We start from the raw sequence: 21,619 nt of genomic DNA, 5'->3' as shown, positions 1-21,619 counted from the left end.
TTCAATCATTCTGACACCATACTAACCATGGTGCTGTGATGATTGAAGCGCCAACAGCAGAACACCAGCTATTGCCCCGATAAATTGCCCGCGAAAAATTGCTTACCCCCCCCCCCCGCATGTGCGTACACCCCCCCCCCCCCTCGCCAGGCCTTGGAACAATTTTTTTCCATGCAGCCAGTGCCAAAAAGGTTGGGGACCACTGCACTTGGGGGGCCTATTCTGATCCATGCTATGGTTGATGAGCTAGCGTGGTCAACAGTGCTCTCCCACTCCCCTTACCACAGTTCATTAATGCTGCTCACAAAGAGACACATTTTAAATGAGGTCTGAGTCAGTGAACATGGAGGAGAGGGGGTAGCAACAAACAGCACACACAAAAGAGAGTGAGCGACAACAGACCACACATAAAATGAGAGGAGTCAACATCACCTGCAGCTGTGCAATCTTCCAGTCTCATGGATCTAGGTCCCAAACTAATTGATTAATTGACAACTAATCGATTACCATTTTCATAATCGATTAATCGGCCAGTAACAAAATGGGGTTAAAAAAAAAAAAAATGTTTCACTGTCCCACAGTAAAAAAATTAACCACTTGCAGTAGCGATTATTAGCTCTTATTTTTGTTTTTTTAACCCCATTATGTTACTAAACATCTCAGGCCTGGGTCATGCCTCTGCTGCATATTTGGAAAGGGCAAGGACTTAACGCAAAACGGTGCTTTTTTTTTTTTTTCAATAAACTTCAATGGAGAAGCTGCAGAAAAGCATGTAATGTGTTTTTGCGGCAATTTGTGTTTTGTAATCTGCCCAACAACAAATAAAAAAAATAAAAAAATTTTTTTTTTTGGGCCAAAGGGGTGGTTCCCCCTAAAACAAATTTCTAACAATACATTCGTAAGACCCGTTACACTGCGGGTAGGCTGGCTTTTGTTTTGTTTTTTTTAGTACATACCTGGATATCTCCGTTTCGTCCCTTGGCGGTGGGCGTTCCTAGTTGATTGACGTTCCTCCGACGGGCGCATACTGCGCGTCACGACTTTCCGACAGAAGCCGAACGTCATTGCGCAGGCGCCGTATAGTCGGCTCTATACGGCGCCTGCGCAGCGACGTTCGGCTTCTTTCGGAAAGTCGTGACGTCACGTATGTACGTCGGAGGAACGTCAATCAACTAGGAACGCCCACCGCCAAGGGACGAAACGGCGGTATCGAGGTATGTACTAAAAAAACAAAACAAAAGCCAGCCTACCCGCAGTGTAACGGGTCTTACGAATGTATTGTTAGAAATTTGTTTTAGGGGGAACCACCCCTTTAAGGCTATTATCCGATTAATCGAAACAATAATCGGCCAACTAATCGATTATGAAAATAATTGTTAGTTGCAGCCCTACATGGATCTCTTCCTTACTTACACCAGAGGACAGACAAATTACCCTAGACCAGCATGCTTGCTATTCTGAAGAGAGACTAGAGTACCAGCTGGTGACCCGTGTTTTTGTGAATGACAGTGCTGATCTCTGACTGCAGGTGCACGTAGGAGATGAGTGCAGTTATTCACAACACAAGCTAAAAGCTAGTACTCTGCCTGGGGCACAGCCATCACCACCCTGGCTGGCACTGCGGACAGAAGTGAACCAATGGATGTGACCACTATGTCTGACTGGGCCCTATAGAAGTAAACAAAAGTCTTACACCTGTTGGTGTCTGGACTCCTCTATACAGCCAGAAATATTAAGCATTAATAAAAGTGGAGTTTGAGCAAACCCAGCCAAGGGCCCCACGTATCCTGAGTCCAATCCAGCACAGAAGCCCAGTGTATACAGTGAGTATGTGTATGTATAATGCATAATAATAAATTTACAATTTGATGCCAGTTTAAGCAAAACAACACTCTACAGAAGCAGAGGCTAGAAAGCTTTGCTACAGCTCCCCTATTGTAATGCCTATAAATTGGGCTTCAGCCTGGAATGGAGCCGACAGTCAGCAGTCTTACTGCACACTGTAGTCATTGATCAGAAAGGGACAAGTTGGTTGTATAATAGGCTTCCCCATTGGAATGCGCATAATTTAGGTGGAGCAAACAGCCAGCTGAAACAAAAAATATCCTTCAATTAGAACAGATCCAAGTGCTCCATGCATCCACTTTGAGACTTCATAAGAATTTAAAAATGATGGCAATATGTATTGATTAATGTTTAATTTCTCAAACTTATAAATACATTTAAAATCCACTTTGTTTTAAAAATGTTCAAAATTCAAACAAAAAACACTAAACAAGCATAATATGCTATGCCAAAAAGTCTAGGTGGAATTAAGAAATATGGCCATGTTCGTGCATATTTATAGAAAAACATACAGTCTACTGTATGCTGAAAACAGGTAGAGAAAATATACAAAACAGGTTTTATACATGAGAGAAAAATCAATGATGATGATCAATGATGATAATTAGGAAAGGTTTATCACAACATACAATGAGGGGAATTTATTAAGACCAAAGCAAACAAAATCTGCACCAGCTGTGCACGGCAACCAGTCAGCTGCTAAACAAAATCAAACTTAACCACTTGCCGTCGCCGCACCGTCGAAATACGTCCACAAGGTGGCTCTGCTGGGCGAGAGCACGTAATATGACGTCCTCTCTCCCAGCCGCCACTAGGGGCGCGCGCGTGCGCCCCCCGCTCGCCCCCGACTCCCGTGCGTGTGCCTGGCGGGCGCGATCGCCGCCGGGCACACGCGATCGCTCTGTACAGAGCGGGGAACGGGCGCTGTGTGTGTAAACACACAGCTCTCGTTCCTGTCAGCGGGGGAAATGCTGATCTTCGGTTCATACAATGTATGAACCGTGGATCAGTGTTTCCCCTAGTTTCCCCTAGTGAGGCCACCCCCCCCCACAGTAAGAACACACCCAGGCATACTTAACCCCTTCCCCGCCCCCTAGTGTTAACCCCTTCACTGCCAGTGGCATTTTTATAGTAATCCAATGCATTTTTATAGCACTGATCGCTGGTCCCAAAAATGTGTCAAAAGTGTCCGAAGTGTCCGCCATAATGTCGCAGTACCGAAAAAAAAAACGCTGATCGCCGCCATTACTAGTAAAAAAAATATAATAAAAATGACATAAAACTACCCCCTATTTTGTAAACGCTATAACTTTTGCGCAAACCAATCAATAAACGCTTATTGCGATTTTTTTTTACGAAAAATATGTAGAAGAAAACGTATCGGCCTAAACTGAGGAAAAAAAATGTTTTTTTTATATATTTTTGGGGGATATTTATTACAGCAAAATGTAAAAAATATTCATTTTTTTCAAAATCGTCGCTCTATTTTTGTTTATAGCGCAAAAACTAAAAACCGCAGAGGTGATCAAATACCACCAAAAGAAAGCTCTATTTGTGGGAAAAAAAGGACGCCAATTTTGTTTGGGAGCCACGTCGCACGACCGCGCAATTGTCTGTTAAAGCGACAGAGTCCCGAATCGCAAAAAGTACTCTGGTCTTTGGGCAGCAATATGGTCCGGGGGGTAAGTGGTTAAATAAACAAGCTGAAATTAGAGACCGACTGGAAGCAGATTGATCTGCTCCAGACCTATTAAATTCCTCTCAATGTGCCCGTGTACCAAAGTTACAGTTCTAAGAGCGCAGGAGAGACACATTCAAACTAACATTAATAACTTTTCTTTAAAAGGATAAATTCACCTTTTGTAACATGTTACATATTATACCCATATTCAGGGTTTAACATGTTACAGATGCACTTCTGATCTTCTCCCCCCTCTCAATGTCATATATATATATATATATATATATATATATATATATATATATATATATATATATATATATATATATATATATATATATATATATATATATATATATATATATATATATATATGGCTCGGCCCGTTCAATTAATTTACAGTGTTCTGTGAATGTGTCAACTACAAGTACTAAGAGCCTTTGTGGCTGTTGTGTTGTAGTGGTCAATGAACTACCAGGGCGCTGTTGAGCACTCTAGTAGTTTGAGCCTCTGTCAAAGTGTAACTGCCTGCCCGTATCGGAGGTAAGCGCATACAGCTAAATAGACAGTCTTCAGGATCGTGGCATTACACCTACGAAAAAATGTGCATTTAATTTTATTTTTTGTAAATGTGAACATATCCTTTAAAGAATGAGACTAACATTGAATATCTCCCATTTGCAGTAAAATATTGGCCATCACAGTAAAATCCATGTAAACTAGGATTAGAGTATTCTTGTTTTTCTTCTACATGAAAAAGTGATTGAGAACCATAAAGTAGCATGATTTAATAAACTTTTACAACTATGCTGTTTCAAGTTTATTTGAAATATATATACCTGCCGATAAATAAGGTAAACCTATATTTAACATGGGTGCATTTGAGTTTTTCTTCTTGTTTCTATTGAAGAACAGTGATCTTATCTTAGAAATAACCGACACATTTTTTTTAAGCAATGGAAAAGGGTGCTCATAAAGAAAAAAAAATGACTGAACTTGGTGTGAACGCCAACAGATTCCTGTAAAGGATTGATCCAGCACATCACTACCTCCTCTTGCCAACCCCACTCTTGCCAACTTTTCCCCCGATGCTGGATTTGCTGGAGGACTTTGAAGTAAAAAGTCTTGTCATAAATTCAGACACATCAGGCAGCTCTGGGTTGGAGTTCAGCATGTTCATGGACTGTTCCATTTCCTTAGGAAGAGAAATGTATTTTACAAATGTTTAAATAATGCTATAGGATTTCACACCTTAAACTGCACAGACCAAATCATACAAACCACAACTCCACGCTAAATAGTGAAAGTCAAATATTATATATAAAACATGAAAAACTGCCATAACAACCCGTTAACCGATGACATATAAGGCTATATGATAAGCGGGTAAAATAAGTATTGAACACGTCACCATTTTTTACTGTAAATATTTCTAAAGGTGCTATTGGCATGAAATGTTCACCACATTGGTAACAACCCATGCAATCCATACATATAAAGAAACCAATACAAATAAGTTCAGAAATTAAGCTATATGTAATAAAATGGAATGGCACAGGGAAAAAGTTTTGAACACACAAAAAAAAAGGGAGGTGCAAAAAGGGATGAAAAACCAATACACCAGCTGAAATCTGTCAGTAATTAGAAAGCAATCCTGCCCCTTGTCAGTGCAAATTAATATCAGCTGGTTCAGTCTCAACTGATGGCCTATAAAAAAAGGTGTGTCGGTGGTCAGCCACTTGATCGTTCTTATGGGCGGCAAAAGGGGATGTCCCCCATTCCCGCCACCCTCCGGTGCTTCTACCGGGTCAGAGAATGGATCCGCCGGCCCCAGATGTTTACCATAGAGATTTCCGGTGGACCAGATGGTCACCTGAGTATCTATGATCGTTCGGAGGCTGGGCATGATGTTATGACATCACGCCCGGCCTCTGCATTCAAACAGCACCACCTTGGCTGGGAAGCGAAGATCTTTTTTTTATTATTTCAGCTGTCCCAGCCTAGAGGTGACATATGGGGTCTTATTGACCCCATATCTCACTGTAAAGAGGACCGATCATGCCATATTCCTATTACAAGGGATGTTTACATTACTTGGAATAAAAGCGATCCAAAACAATTTTGGGGTTAATAAAGTGTCAAACTAAACAAAAAAAATTTAAAAATTAACAAAAAAAAAAGTGCCCCTTTCCCCATGTGCTTGCGAGAGAAATTATATCCCTAAATCGCATCTGTAACTCAAAACATGCAAGCAGTAAAAAAAAAAAAAAAAAAAAAGTCGCCTATGGGGATTTTTAAGTACCGAAGTTTGGCGCCATTCCATGAGCGCATTTTTTTTAAGGCATGAAACTGTGTCCCCCCCCCAAAAAAAAAAAATTGGGGTTCCATCATTAAAGTGAATATTATGGGTGACAGTGGACACCCCTGGTGGGTGCCGTTGGTAATGTAGAATTTGTCTGAAAGGGTGTTTGACATGAATACCCTGGCTGAGGGCAAAGAATATAATGCTAAAACCGCAGATAGAATCATCCCTTGGAGGCCAAACTTTTGTAGAGTCACTTTGAGGTATCCCCAATGAACCCTATCAAAAGCTTTCTCCATGTCCAGCGCCAATATTACCGTGGGAATTTTTCTAGTTTCTACTATAGTGCCTTGCGAAAGTATTCGCCCCCTTGAACTTTGCGACCTTTTGCCACATTTCAGGCTTCAAACATAAAGATATAAAACTAATTTTTTTTGAAGAATCAACAAGTGGGACACAATCATGAAGTGGAACGAAATTTATTGGACATTTCAAACTTTAATAAAAAACTGAAAAATTGGGCGTGCAAAATTATTCAGCCCCCTGAAGTTAAGACTTTGTAGCGCCACCTTTTGCTGCGATTACAGCTGTAAGTTTGGGCGCTCAAGACTCCTGTGTTGGTGAATTAGTGACTGGTGGAGGTGCGGAAGGAGGCGTCGGCAGTGCTCACAGATCTCAGTATCGGCTTGCAGCCTGCCCAGACATCTGCTCAAGAGTCAACTAGAAAGGCATAAAAGTAAAGGTTCCAGGCTGATGACAAAAATAAGACGGGGAAAAAAGGGCAACCTTGACTTGTTCCATTGGAAACAGAGAAGGAGTCCGACAGTGGACGGCTTCACACAAGTTAAAGAGGCAAAGCATTGGCAGTGAGAAGGACCAGGAAACGAGTTCGGCACTCGTGGAGATATGCACTTTTTCCCTACACACTGTGTAAGTTGTTTAAGTGGATACTTAACCTGCTACTTTGCAAACTGAACCCCTCTCTCTATAGCTATACGAGTAATAAGAGGATAAGGCTACAACTTCTTTATCATTCTTTTGTCTTATTTATGACCAACCATTGAGAACTGGCAGCAAGATACCTACCCAAATAGGAAAACTGGTAATGTGTTTGACCCTAAATGTCAGCTGGGAGGTAAGCTGCATGAGTCACTGAGGTGTGGGCTGCATGTGTTTTCTTGGATCTGTCTGGACTGCACATCTCCATCTATGCAGAATCTGGAATTTTTCCACTCTTAACCATTTTCTCACTGCTGCATTAGTTCTAGTGTGGAACTGTGGCCTTTTCCCTTTGTTTTGCACTTACCCAGGAGTTTACGTTTAAACTTTAGTTTTGATTTTCACATATACGTTTTTTGCTATTCACTATAAGACTCACACTGTTTTATTTTACAGTCCAGTTAGGACTGTACCTATTTATATACCGTTTAAGGTTATTTCATTTGTGTCTGCATCACCTGTCACTCCCCAGGCCCAATCAGCCCGCTCATTTACCTTCCCCCCATCCACTCACCTGGCCAAGCCATATCACAGCGCACCACTTGTTACATACACCATTTTTACGTCTTTAAAGGACAGACTCGCCATTTGTTTGCTGCAGTGTTCACCATTATTGCACTCATCCCTTTGGCCCACCCCCCCCTTTTTCCCCACCTCCATTTCCCCTTATCCTACACAGCGCAGGAGCTTCAATTATTTTATATACAGCTGTAAGTCGCTTGGGGTATGTCTCGATCAGTTTTGCACATCAAGAGACTGAAATTTTTGCCCATTCCTCCTTGCAAAACAGCTCGAGCTTAGTGAGGTTGGATGGAGAGCGTTTGTGAACAGCAGTTTTCAGTTCTTTCCACAGATTCTCGATTGGATTCAGGTCTGGACTTTGACTTGGCCATTCTAACACCTGGATATGTTTATTTGTGAACCATTCCATTGTAGATTTTGCTTTATGTTTTGGATCATTGTCTTGTTGGAAGACAAATCTCCGTCCCAGTCTCAGGTCTTTTGCAGACTCCATCAGGTTTTCTTCCAGAATGGTCCTGTATTTGGCTCTATCCATCTTCCCATCAATTTTAACCATCTTCCCTGTCCCTGCTGAAGAAAAGCCGGCCCAAACCATGATGCTGCCACCACCATGTTTCACAGTGGGGATGGTGTGTTCAGGGTGATGAGTGGTGTAGCTTTTACGCCAAACAACGTTTTGCATTGTTGCCAAAAAGTTTGATTTTGGTTTCATCTGACCAGAGCACCTTCTTCCACATGTTTGGTGTGTCTCCCAGGTGGCTTGTGGCAAACTTTAAACAACACTTTTTATGGATATCTTTAAGAAATGGCTTTCTTCTTGCCACTCTTCCATAAAGGCCAGATTTGTGCAGTATAGGACTGATTGTTGTCCTATGGACAGAGTCTCCCACCTCAGCTGTAGATCTCTGCAGTTCATCCAGAGTGATCATGGGCCTCTTGGCTGCATCTCTGATCAGTCTTCTCCTTGTATAAGCTGAAAGTTTAGAGGGACGGCCAGGTCTTCGTAGATTTGCAGTGGTCCGATACTCCTTCCATTTCAATATTATCGCTTGCACAGTGCTCCTTGGGATGTTTAAAGCTTGGGAAATCTTTTTGTATCCAAATCCGGCTTTAAACTTCTCCACAACAGTATCTCGGAGCTGCCTGGTGTGTTCCTTTGTTCTTCATGATGCTCTCTGCGCTTTAAACGGACCTCTGTGACTATCACAGTGCAGGTGCATTTATACAAAAGCTTGATTACACACAGGTGGATTCTATTTATCATCATTAGTCATTTAGGTCAACATTGGATCATGATCATCAAAGTCAAAAGTCTCAGAGTCATCTTCGACACCTACATGACAATGGATGCACAAATGGGGTCAGTAGTCAGCGGATCGCACCATCTGCTGCGCCTTCTACGCAGATTCACTCCCTTTATCCCGGAAAAAGACATAGCAGTCGTGGTGGGGACACTTATCAACTCCAGACTTGACTATGCAAATGCCCTCTATCTTGGACCCCCAAAATACCAAATCACTCGTCTGCAAGTCGTTCAAAATACGGCCGCTCGACTTGTGACTGGGAAAAAAAACATGGGAATCAATCTCACCTTCGTTGAGATCCCTTCATTGGTTGCCCGTAAAAGACAGAAATCACTTTCAAAGCTCTCTGTCCAACGCATAAGTGTATTCTGGGAAATGCCCCCCAATATCAATGCGAGAAACTAAAAGCTCACAACACCAATCGCATTCTGCGATCCACCAACCAAAATCTACTCCAGATACCCAAAGCCAGATACAAGTCCAAAAGGAGAACGAAGATTTGCGGTCCAAGGACCCAGACTATGGAACGCCCTTCCAACCACCATCCGATTGGATGTAAACCACCTGGCCTTCAGGAGAAAGATCAAGACCCATCTCTTCTGAGGGCCCAGGGAATGGATAACAAGCGCCCAGAGGCGATTCAGTTTGCATGTGTTGCGCTATATAAAAGTTTCTCACTCAACGTTCATGGACACAATGGACAAAGTCATCATCCTGGAGAAAAGGGATATGCCGTGTATAAAGATGATCTGAAATTATACCAGTGCAATTCCATCATGTTACCTGTAGATGGCAGTGGTGGAGCAGAAATAAGTAGCCAGTTCAAAGCCGAGTTGAAAAGGACTTTTGATGTAGATCTGTCTTTAGGCAAGGTGAATGCTTCCAAGTGTTCCTCAGGTACGGTAACAAAAAAAAAAAAGACAAGAAACGGAACAGAAAAAAAAGGAAACAAAGCAAAAACAGAGGTAAGAAAGTGAAAACATTCACAAAGTGCGAGCATATCTCGCATCATTACAATAAGGGAGTAATGAGCTCCAAGCGAACCAATTTTCGGCTTCTTCACAGCCCAAAGAACTAAAACTAATGAACATCAAGGGTACAGGCATAATGGGTTGAGTCAGATCATGCACCACTCAGGGGACATCCTAGCAGGTGCTTGTTTCGGCGATGGGACATGTGCGTCCTCCGGTAATAAGTCCCATGTTTTAGCTAAAGCCAGGCCTTCCTCCATGCTTCTAATAACATGTGTACGGTTATCTTTAACAATTAGCAGCTTGGTGGGGAATCCCCAGGAGTAAGGGATTTTGTGGTTCTGCAGCAGCTTGGTGACAGAGGATAGCTTTTTACATGCCAACATAGTATGCTGCGACAAGTCCACATACACAGATATCTGAATAAGGTGCTGGTAAAGGGTGAGGTTTCCTGGAAAAACGCAGAAGTTCGTCTTTGGGTTTGAGAAGGCGGTGAGCCCTATCCACAATGACCTCCCTATCAGGGATATCTGGTAAGATGGCAGCTATGAAATGCTGGACATAGTGTCTCAATTCAGCTGGGGTCATAGATTCTTCCACCCCCGCAGTTTAATATTGTTCCTTCGAGACCGGTCCTCTAAATCTGCGATTTTCTCTTTCATGGCCTGCATATCCCCTTCTGTGTCATTATGTGCATCAACTAGTTCGTTGTGTGCAACAGTGAAGTCGCCCATTTTGTCTTCTAAATGGCTGACTCTGTCTCCCATAGAGGTAACATCAGTCCCGATTTGTGAGATGCAAAGCATCATATCCCTATACAGAGATCCCCTGAGAGTCACCAGCATATCCTTCATCAGTGTCACTCATCACAGTGTCACTCAGAGGTAGCCCTGAGGTGGGGAATTCATTAATTTGCTCAATGAAAACTCTGGTGCTGTTCTGCGAGTCACATTGTTCATCCAGCTCACCTGCATATTTGTGGTTGGTGGATCGCTTCTGTGCCGATTTCTGCGGGCTGGAAACGGGAGAAGGCCCGGGTGTGGATCCTCCGCTGCTAGCCTGGGACACCGACGCTCCATGATTGGGAGCCGGACCGCGATGCTCCCCGTTGTGCGGCGATCCGCGCCGCAAGTCCGAGGCCTCGGCACCATCTAGGCGTGCTTGTCGGCGGGTAGAAGTCGGTAAGTTTCCGAGGCTTCTGATAATTTTTTCTTTTGCCCATGGTCGCCGGAATGTGTCTGGGACTCGTTGGGTCAATTCAAGGGATCCGTAGGGCTACAGAGACAGCTCCTTAAATCTTGACAAAGTGAGTTATGTTCCTGTTCACAGGAGAGGACTAGGCAGAAACATGTTAGATAATTTAATACATGTTACTTTAACAGAGTTGAACAGCCCCGCCCAGGGGGTGGTCCCTCCAGACATAAATCTACTCCCTGCAGCCTCAGTTCCTAACAAGCAGTACAAACCTAAAAAGGAGGGGTGGGTGCTGTGTCCGTCCATGGACGACAGAAAAAAGAATTTTACGGCGCGTACAAAAAATCCAATTTTCTCTCATCGTCCACGGATGGACACAGCTCCTTAAATCTTGACAAGTGGGATGTCCCCAAGCAGTGTAAAAAAAACGAGGGGTGGGAACAGTATCCGTAAAAAGCAATTTAACTTTACCCCAAAACAAGCAGAGCTCAACGGAGGAGTTGCAACTTTAAACAGCAGCCTGCAAAACCTTGCGGCCGAAGGAAGCATCATAAGATGCACTCACATCAATCTTGTAAAATTTAAAAAAAAAGTGAACGGACGACCAAGTCGCCGCCTTGCACACCTGCGAGACAGAATTTTTGAAGTCGGAAAGCCCAAAAAGCACCAAATTGCCCTGGTCGAATGTGCCGTGACCAGAAAGTGGGTGCCCGCCCCTAAGAGCATAGGCCTGCATGACGGTCTGTCTGATCCACCGGGAAATGGTGGCTGACAAAACCGCCAGGCTCTTTTGTGGACCAGACACTGACACAAAGAGTGAGTACGATCTCTGAAACGGAGCCGTAGCAGACAGGTACACCTGCAAAGCACGTACCACGTCTAAATTATGAAGCACAACCCTCCTAGGATGCGCCAGCCGAGGACATTAGGATGGAAGAACAATGTCCTCATTCAGGTGAAAGGACGAAACCACCTTCGGAAGAAAGGAAGGTTGCGGGCGCAACACCGCTTTATCCTTACGGAGGATCAAGTATGGCGACTTGCCAGACAAGGCCGCCAACTCAAACCCTTCTGACAGAAGCAATGGCCACCAAAAAAGGCCACCTTCTGAGATATAGTGTCGAGAGGAAACTCTCTGGTGTTTTCAAAAGGGAGGTTCCTGAAGAACTGAGAGCACCAGAGTCAAATCACATTGGGGGGGGGGGAGGGGAGGTGGTTCAAGAGGGGGGAAGTATATGATGAACCCCCTACACAAAGGTACCCACCAGATTATGGGCCGCCAAAGGCCGCTGAAAGAACACAGCCAAGGCTGAAATCTGTCCCTTAATGGTGCTTAATGTAAGTTTCTTATCCACTCCACGCTGTAAAAACAGCAGAAACCTGGACACAGTACATCCATGGACGCCACCCCATCTCTTCACACAGAGATGTAGGCCTTCCAGGTGCGATGGTAGATCTTCCTGGAAGACTTCCATGCCCTCAGCAAGGTTGAGATGACCGAGTCGGAAAGAACCTGGTCCCTTAACACCTGGCTTTTAATAGCCATGACGTTAAAGCCAGCGACTGTAAAGCAGGATGAAGTATGGGACCTTGAGACAGAAGGTCCTCCCACATTGGCAGCCGCCAGGGCATATCTGCCACCAGGTGCCCGAGATCGGCGCTCCAAGGACGCCGGGGCCAATCTGGAGCAATTCGAATTATCAGGATCCCCTCTGCCGCGCAGCCGAGGAAGAAACTTCAATGGGGGAAAGGCATAACGTAGCCGATACTGACCCCACAGGGCCAACACATCCGACGCATCTGCTCAGGGATTTATTGACCTGGCCACAAACTTTGACACCTTGCGGTTCAGACGAGAGGCCAGGAGATCCACGTCCGGTGTGCCCCACCTCCTGCAAGGGATTTAAAACACACTTCCGGATGCAATGACCATTCCCCCTGGTCCAGCATCTGGCGACTCAGGTAGTCTGCCTGGCAGTCTTGCACGCCCGGAATGTAGACGGCCGACAAAGCCGGCATGCTACCTTCCGCACATCTTAGAGTGTGAGCGAACCTCAGACGCTGCAGCCGAGCTCCGTGTTCCCCCCTGATGGTTGACATAAGCCACTGCCGTGGCGTTGTCCGACTGAATCCTGATCGGGCGACCTTGCAACCTCCTCGACCACAAGGAGAGGCATAGCCTGATCGCCCGGAGTTCTAGGACAATGATCGGCAGACGGGATTCTTCTAGAGTCCATCGACCCTGGCCGACTGGACCCCCCAGACGCCCTAACACGTGAGGCTGGCTTCCGTCGTATTGACCGTCCACTGGAAGGGAAGAAAAAAGACTTCCCAGACCGAAGAGCCGGGGATCTCAGCCACCAACTGAGAGAGACTCTGACAAGGTGGCTTACCTGAATCTGACGATCCAGAGACAAATGAGATTCGTTCCACTTGGACAGTATTTCCTTGGGGAAAACACGAGTGTGGAACTGGGCATACGGTACCGCCTTGAAGAAGGCAACCCTCGGGCCCAGGACTTGCATGTAAAAATGGAGAGATGACCATTTGCGAGATGCCAACATCTTCACTGCAGACTGAAGAGTCAGCAACTTCTCTAGGGGAAGAAAGACCTTCTATACCAAGGAGTCCAGAATCAACTCTAGGTACTCCAAACACTGAGTCGGCACCAGGACCGACTTTTGAATGTTTAACACCCACACATCTTTCCCTAATTCTGAGCCAGAAGCTGCTCTCAGAAGGTCATCCAAGTAGCCCACGATGGCAATGCCTCGCTGTCTCAGCAAAGCTAGGATCGGTGCGAGCACCCGGGTGAAAAGTCTCGGTGCCAACACTAGACCAAAAAAAAGGGCCACAAACTGATAGTGGTCCTCCATCACGAAGCGCAGAAACTTCTGGTGACTTGCAAATTGGGACATGCAAGTATGCGTCCTTGTCCAAGGATGCCAGAAGGTCCCCAAGATGGAGCGCAGCTATCACCAAACGAATGGATTCCATGCGGAACTGCCTTACTCTCTCACAAAGGCATTTAGGGCTTTGCGGTCCAATATTGGACGCACCCGTCCTTCGGGATCACAAGCAGATTCGAATAAAACCCTGAAACCTCTTCCTGCAGAACGGGTAAAAGTTACCCTGCAACTTAGCAAGTCCTGCACTGCCCCCAACAGGGCAGACCGACGAGCCGGAAGGAGAGGGAGACTTGAGGGAAAGAATCTGTTTGGTGGAGAGGAAAGAAACTATCTTGTACCCCGAATAGATCACCTCGCAGACCCACTGGTCAGTGAGTAGAGGTCCACCGAGCTGGGAACCTGCAAAGCCATCCCCCCACCCACTAGTCAGGCGGGGCAAGACTTTATGCATTGGTGGATTTTGGTGCCGGTTTGTTCGGCTTACGTACCCAGGGACGTTTCTGTCCCCCAGCAGAGCCCAATAGGGTTTACCCGCAGGCCCTGACTGACAAAAAATACTGCTTCTGAGTGGGAAAAGAAGGACCCGGCTAACAGCGGGGCTCCTTCTCCCTGGTGGGCTGAGGGAGGAGAGTGCTCTTACCCCCAGTGACATCCTTGAATATGTCATTCAGTGAGGTACCAAAAAGCCTCCCACCCTTGAAGGGTAATTCTGCTAGGGCTTTTTGTGGATGCTTGGTCAGCAGACCGGTATTTTGGCCAAACCAGGCGGTGCAAAACCACCGCCGAAACAGAAGCTCTGGATATCAAGGGTCAGTGTAGCATCACAGACATATACAAGGCCCTGGACCAGCCTAATAACTTCAGGAGGGAGTTGGTGCTCCTCCATAGCCTGGTGCAAAACCTTTGCCCATCCAATGAGTGTGAGACACCAGGATTGCAGCCACAATAGACCGCAATGCAGACCCCAGCATGGTAAACATGGAGCAGGTCAGTGCCTCGGACCTGCCTTCAAGGACCATACTGATAGGAGGAGTCCCTGCTATAGGGAGAGTGGTTACCTCGTGTAACCGGGCAACCGGGGGATCTACTACCCGAGGAGAAGCCCATTTTTTCAAGAGGCTCTCATCAAAGGGGCACCGAACCGCCAGGCGCTGAGGAACTACAAAGGACTACTGCGGCTTATCCCATTCCTCATCAATGAACTCGTCAAAAAAAGACACATAAAAAGGAAAAAACCTTCACAGAGCGGTCCAATTTGTGTGTCCCAAAAAAGACTAAGCCCTCAGCTGCACTATCCAGCTTAAGGGAGTCCCTTACAGCATTGATAAGCACACCGACAAGTGCCCTGTCCAGTACTGACCCAAGTGAGGAGTTTTCCTCACAAGGAAGGTCCTGGTCCACTTCCACAGACAACACAGAACCAGCAACCTGAGTCACAGCCAGGTCCTGGTCTGAGTCAGAGCATTTCCATGGGAACCGCAGGTGCAGAAGCACCAGCTGCCACCTCTGGCATGTTTGGGGGAAGACACAAACTCCATAACCAGACAGCTCTCAGGGACCCATCCAAGACCTGAATAAGGCCCACCCTCGTTGCTGCGCTGACCAGGGGTTACCCAGGGGACTCACCAACCACAGGAGGAGACTGTCCAGCGCGACTGCCTGCCCTCAGAACACAGCGTGAGGAAAAAAGCTGCAAGGTAAAATCATGAGGAGACCTGTGCTGCGTGCTGTAGAAGCCAGCACTAGAGGTCAAAACAACCTCTAAAATGTCCACCGGACGCCTCAGATAAAGCAGGGCACGGCCACAGAAAAATGGCCGACCGCAATAGTAAGCTGCGCCACAGAGCGTCCACAACCAAATGGCCGCCAATGGAATTTCACGATAACAGCAGACTACAAAAAAATGGTGCCGGCAAAATGCTGCGATGTGGATGAGAAGGCCTAATGAGGCCTTTCTGAGTCAAACACACCCCCACAGAAATACACAGGCCCAGACACCCTACAGTCCCCTGGTGGCAAAAGGAGCCCCCCCCACAGGTCCACCCGGGCAGCTGCAGCAGAGCAACAGAGGGAAACATGACAGAGCAGGGAAAGGAGGATAGGAGGACCCCCTCACCCCAGAAATGCCCAGCCATACCGACCCGCCGAGGCGGAAAGGACTGTACATACCCGTCCATGCGAGGACTCGCTGGCGCATTCCTGACAGGTATACAACCGCATTGGAGGAGCTGTCGGCCCAGTCGACTGTGAGTGAGACAACACCACAGCCCAGTCATGTGTGGACCCCAGAGAAAAAGCTCAACGGCCACCCCAGGAGTCATGGCAGACCCAGCCTCTTAGCAATGGTGTTCTCACGCTCGCTGGCCAGACTGAGGAGACTACAAGGATCTATATATTCAGCCACTCAGCCAACAGTTGATAGAAGATTCTCAATAAAATAAAACATTTCCTCAGGGCGCTGGGCCCAAAAGGGAGCCATACGTCCTTCTCCTTTGCTAGGCAGAAAAAAAACTGAGGCTGCATGCTGCAGAGAGGAGGGATATGTCCGGAGGGACCGCCCCCTCGGCAGGGCTGTTCAACTCTGATAAAGTAACATGTATGTAATTATTTAACATGTTTCTGCCTAGTCCTCTTCTGTGAACAGGAACATAACCCACCTGTCAAGATTTAAGGAGCTGTGTCCGTCCATGGACGATAAGAGAATTTTTTTTTTTTTTAAAGCGCCCCGTCCCGACGAGCTCGCGTGCAGAAGCGAACGCATACATAAGTAGCGCCCACATATGAAAACGGTGTTTAAACTACACACGTGAGGTATTGCCACGATTGTTAGAGCGAGAGCAATAATTCTATCCCTAGACCTCTTCTGTAACTCGAAACATGTAACCTGTAGAATTTTTTAAACGTCGCCTATGGAGATTTTTAAGGGTAAACGTTTGACGCCATTCCACGAGTGTGCAATTTTGAAGCGTGACATGTTGGGTATCAATTTACTCAGCATAACACTATCTTAGACAATATAAAAAAACATTGGGCTAACTTTACTGTTGTCTTATTTTTTTTTATTAAAAAAAAAAAAAAACAAAAAAAAAAAAAAGTGCGCTTGTAAGACCGCTGCGCAAATACGGTGTAAAAAAAAAAAAGTATTGCCACGACCGCCATTTTATTCTCTAGGGTGTTAGAAAAAAATAAAAAATATATAATGTTTGGGGTTCTAAGTATTTTGAGAAAAAAAAATGCTTTTAACCACCGGGTCTATTTGGCACTTCACAATTTTTTTGCTAGAAAATAATCAGAACCCCCTAGCAGACACCCTAGGGAATAAAATGGCGGTCATTGCAACTTTTTCTCTCACACGGTATTTGCACAATAATTTTTCAAACGCCTTTTTTTTAGGGAAATGGAATTAAACAAAACAGTAAAGTTAGCCCAATTTTTTTGTATAATGTGAAAGATGTTACGCCTAGTAAATAGATACCCAACATGTCACGCTTAAAAATTGCACACACTCATGGAACGGCGCCAAACTTCAGTACTTAAAAAACTCCATATGCGATGTTTTAATTTTTTTTACAGGTTACTATTTGAGTTACAGAGGAGGTCTAGTGCTAGAATTGTTGCACACGCTCTAACGCACGTGACGATACCTCACATGTGGGGTTTGAACAGCGTTTACATATGTGGGCGGGACTTGCATGCGTGTTCGCTTCAGTGCGCGAGCTACTGGGGACAGGGGCGTTTTAAAAATGTTTTATTTTACTTAATTTTTTTATTTTTACACTTTTTTTTTTTGATCACTTTTATTCCTATTACAAGGAATGTAAACCTCCCTTGTATGAGGAATCACTGTGACAGGTCCTCTTTATGGAGAGATGTGGGGTCAATAATTATTGACCCCACATCTCTCCTACAGGCTTACAAGCATGAAATCGGTGGAAAAAAAATAATTCACTGATCACATGCCGACAGCCGCGATTGCGGCTTTGTTTACTTCCGGGTTCCCAGCAGCGCCAGCCGATTCGCTCCTCGGGCCCCCAATGGAGAAGCACCAGATGGTGGCGGGATGTCCCCTCCCGCTGCCTATTAGAACGATCAAGCAGCGGAACTGCCGATTTGATCGTTCTTATCGTGCACAGAATCGGCGGCTGAAGATAGCAATATCTAAATGATGCCTGCAGCTGCAGGCATCATTCACATATCACTGCACAAAGCCGAGGACGTCCTCAGTCGTCAAGTGGTTAACTTTTAAACACAAAGTCTGAAAAACAGACTTGGCCCTTAAGTGGTTAAGGACCTTTATTGTTGAGTTTATTTAGAAATGTATAGCTACCATGTCAAATCTCATTCTGCAAATAAAAGTTCAGAAACAAAAAATCATTGTGTAACTAATGACTAGAACATTAGTATACGGTGTGGTTCCATTTTAGAGCCAATGTAGGAGTGCTTAACCACACATTATCATGGGTTCTATATGTAACACCACAGTATAGTAACATTTCTATGAATTACACAACAACATTCTAGTGAAATACAACTTTATGCAGAATCCGATGCAACTTATATAGACTTATAAAAAGACCATCAAATATATTAAAAAGGCTCGATTACATCATTGTCATAATCTGTAGAAATGCTTTTATGGTGTTGTAATAAAGCATTTAATTCTCTTCCTGAGAACCTGGCTGACAGTCATATTGATATACAGTTATTGTGTATAATTTATCCACACTAAAGTGGTGATGGTTAAGTAAAGGTTACAATCAGACTTTTTGTATAAAGGCAAGATATTGGTGGATTCACAGATGGTTCTGCTGTCCACTCCTTTACAAGTTCTTTAAAAAAAAAAAAAAAAAAAAATCTTTTTTTTTTTTTAAGTGGAAAAAAAACTTGATCAGGCTGTATCCTGTAGTAAAAATCTGATTGAGTTTTGGGAAAGACTTTAGCAGGGCATGGAGTCTAAAAACCCAGCTGTCTCTCTGCACTCTTCACAGAGACACTGCGAACTGGCTGTATGAGGATACAACCTCTCTGTGGCAAAAGTTTGTATTCCTTGGCAATTCTCTTAACTTAGGAAAGAGAATCTGTATGTGAACCATGTGCAGTTAAAGCAGGGTTCCAACCACAATTAGCATTTTTTAAATGTTTGTCCTTTCATCATGCATTTTTATAATATAAATCCGGTCACTTACCATTTTACAATCCGCCGCCGCATAGTTATTCAAAAAAAGATAGTTTCATAAAATATGTCCACGACATTGTCAGTTTGTTTGTGGGCATTGTGAAGCCCACAAGCACTTACTTCCTGGAATCTTGGATGGAGAGTGATAATTGGGCAGCGCACTGCATCCTGGGAAATGACGACACATTTCCCACGAGCATTAGAGGGAGATGTCAGAATCCTAGGTGATTCCAAAAGGCAGATTTTGTGGGACCGCATAGCAACAGGCATTTCCAGATGAGTAAAAATTTTTTTTAGGTCTAATGAGCACAATAATGAAAAAAAAAATTTGGGGATGGAAACTCCACTTTAAGCAAGATCCATGAGAAGACAACTTGAGGCCACATGCTCCGAAATTGATTAGGAGACCAATTTAGGAGGAAAGGAAGGAATTGAAGCTCTCCACCTATGACCCTGCAGCAGCAAAAGTGTTAGTATAGACCAGGGATATGCAATTAGCGGACCTCCAGATGTTGCAAAACTACAAATCCCATCATGCCTCTGGGTGTCATGCTCGTGGCTGTCAGAGCCTTGCTATGCCTCATGGGATTTGTAGTTCTGCAACAGCTGGAGGGCCGCTAATTGCATATCCCCGGTATAGACCCAGATTCTCTCTCTCCCCCCCCCCCAAAAAAAAATATAATAATAAGAAAAACAAACAAACACACACACACACACACACACACACACACACACACTGCATTGTCAATGGCACCATTTAAAAATAAATATATATTAGGGCAGAGGAGGTATTTGGGTTCTTAAAGACCCCAGATCCCTACATAAAGAGTACCTGTTACATGCCTATTGCGATCACAAAGGAGGTTTACATGCCTTGACACAGCAATAAAAGTGATACATTTGTTTTCAAATAATAAAGCAACAGTGTAAAAAAAAAATAAAAAAAAAAAAATTTTTTTTTTATAATAACAGCTTACCTGTAAAATCCTTTTCTTGGAGTACATCATGGGACACAGAGCAGCCATAGTAATTAGTATGTGGGTTATATGCCACCTTTAGGTGAATGGACACTGGCAACCCAAGACAGGAAGTCCCCCACTATATAACCCCTCCCACAGAGGAAGTACACACACACACATATATATATATATATATATATATATATATATATATACACACATACATACACATATATACAGGGCTCAAAATTTCAAGCCCTGAGCTACTAGCCAGGCATCAAGAGTTACTCGCCACCAGTTTCCCCACCTAATTCATACACTGCTCCACGCCTAATTGTGCCCCTAAACACGCCCTGGTAGATCTCATGGAATGACACTGTTAAATGTTTTATGCAGAATCAAGTTACACAATTAAATATTACCAAAAACAACTTTAACAAAATGGGACAGGGCACTGGGGACAGACCAGAGGGACAGGGTACTGGGGGCAGACGAGAGGGACAGGGCACTGGGGGCAGACCAGAGGGACAGGGCACTGGGGGCAGACCAGAGGGACAGGGCACTGGGGGCAGACCAGAGGGACAGGGCACTAGAACTGGATCTCTTCCCCATTCTCTTGCTGTCTCCTCTGCAACTCCCATCCATCCATCCATCCTCTCTCTCCCTCTCCTAATCATCTCATCATCAGGAGCCTGTGTGTGCAGCTCCACGCTTGCATGTCCCCACTTCCCACTTTTATTCAGGCTGGCAGTGAGGAGAGGAGCTGCAGCACAGCGGGAGGGAGTACAATCCAGCGCTGAGATCCACACAACTGCACAGCCATTGACACCAGAGCACAGCGCACATTGACACCGCACAGCACACATTGAGACCAGTCTGCTCATAGTGCTCAGGCTGAACTGCTGGACACCTACATAGAGCACAAGGAGAAGAAAACTGCACAAACTGGAAGGCTGCCACTCTCATGTCAGGGCAACTTTCAGTGAGCGCTGCACTGCCTACCTGGGACACCCGGAGTGGTAATTTTTGCAATCCTCCACCTGACTCATTACTCCCTGCTCTCTAGCTACATTGGTCGGGGGGGGGGGCAGGCTCAGAGAGGTCATACTGTTAAGGTCCCATGGCTTAATGAGAATTGTAAGGAGAGCACCTGTGTACTGCTCTGCCTGTGCGCGGCTCACCAGACTACTTTTCCCAAGCATGCACCTTTCCTCTTCGGCCGCCAATCGCATCGGGGCTCTAAGTGTAGGCACAGATTGAAGGGACATTGGTCATGCAGCCCCTGTCATCACTCGCCCCCAGCTTAAATCCACTCGCCAAATGCTAGCAGGCGAGTGGAAATTTTGAGGGCTGTGTGTGTATACATACATACATACATACATATACACACATACACACACACACACACACACACACACACACACACATACATACATACATACATAAAAAATGAGGCCGATTTTCATCCAAATTAGGCCGATATTTAACATGGCCGTTAGCGGTGCCTCGGCTCCGGAGCTAGGCCGAAGCCACTGCCTTTCCTGATGCTGTGACCGCGGCGGCAATGCGCGAATTCAGGAATCAGGAAAGGCGGAGGCTTCGGCCTAGCTCCCGAGCCGCGGCCATCTTGGTACACCCAGCGCGGTGGCCCTCCCCTATGTTTACACCCAGAGGAGGAGGGGCCCGCTCGCTGCTATCTGCTGACTTTTTTTTTCGTTTTAGGAAGTCGGCAGTTACCGGCCCGTGCTGCATTCTGG

General features: G+C 45.2%; 1 protein-coding gene across 1 annotated transcript in view; it reads right to left on the bottom strand.

Annotated features, from left to right (window-relative positions):
- Positions 1 to 4,097: 4,097 nt before the first annotated feature.
- EMC7 (ER membrane protein complex subunit 7) overlaps positions 4,098 to 21,619 on the bottom strand; it is a 90,214-nt gene continuing 72,692 nt past the window's right edge. Inside the window, 1 exon segment of the mRNA XM_040331981.1 lies at positions 4,098 to 4,721. Coding sequence (XP_040187915.1) covers positions 4,572 to 4,721 — 150 coding nt within the window. The 3' untranslated portion in view covers positions 4,098 to 4,571.

This window comes from Rana temporaria, chromosome 13 (assembly GCF_905171775.1).
Source record: "Rana temporaria chromosome 13, aRanTem1.1, whole genome shotgun sequence".
Lineage (NCBI taxonomy): Eukaryota > Metazoa > Chordata > Amphibia > Anura > Ranidae > Rana > Rana temporaria.
Note: the sequence above shows the minus strand (reverse complement) of the source record. Positions and strands in the feature narration are given on the sequence as shown.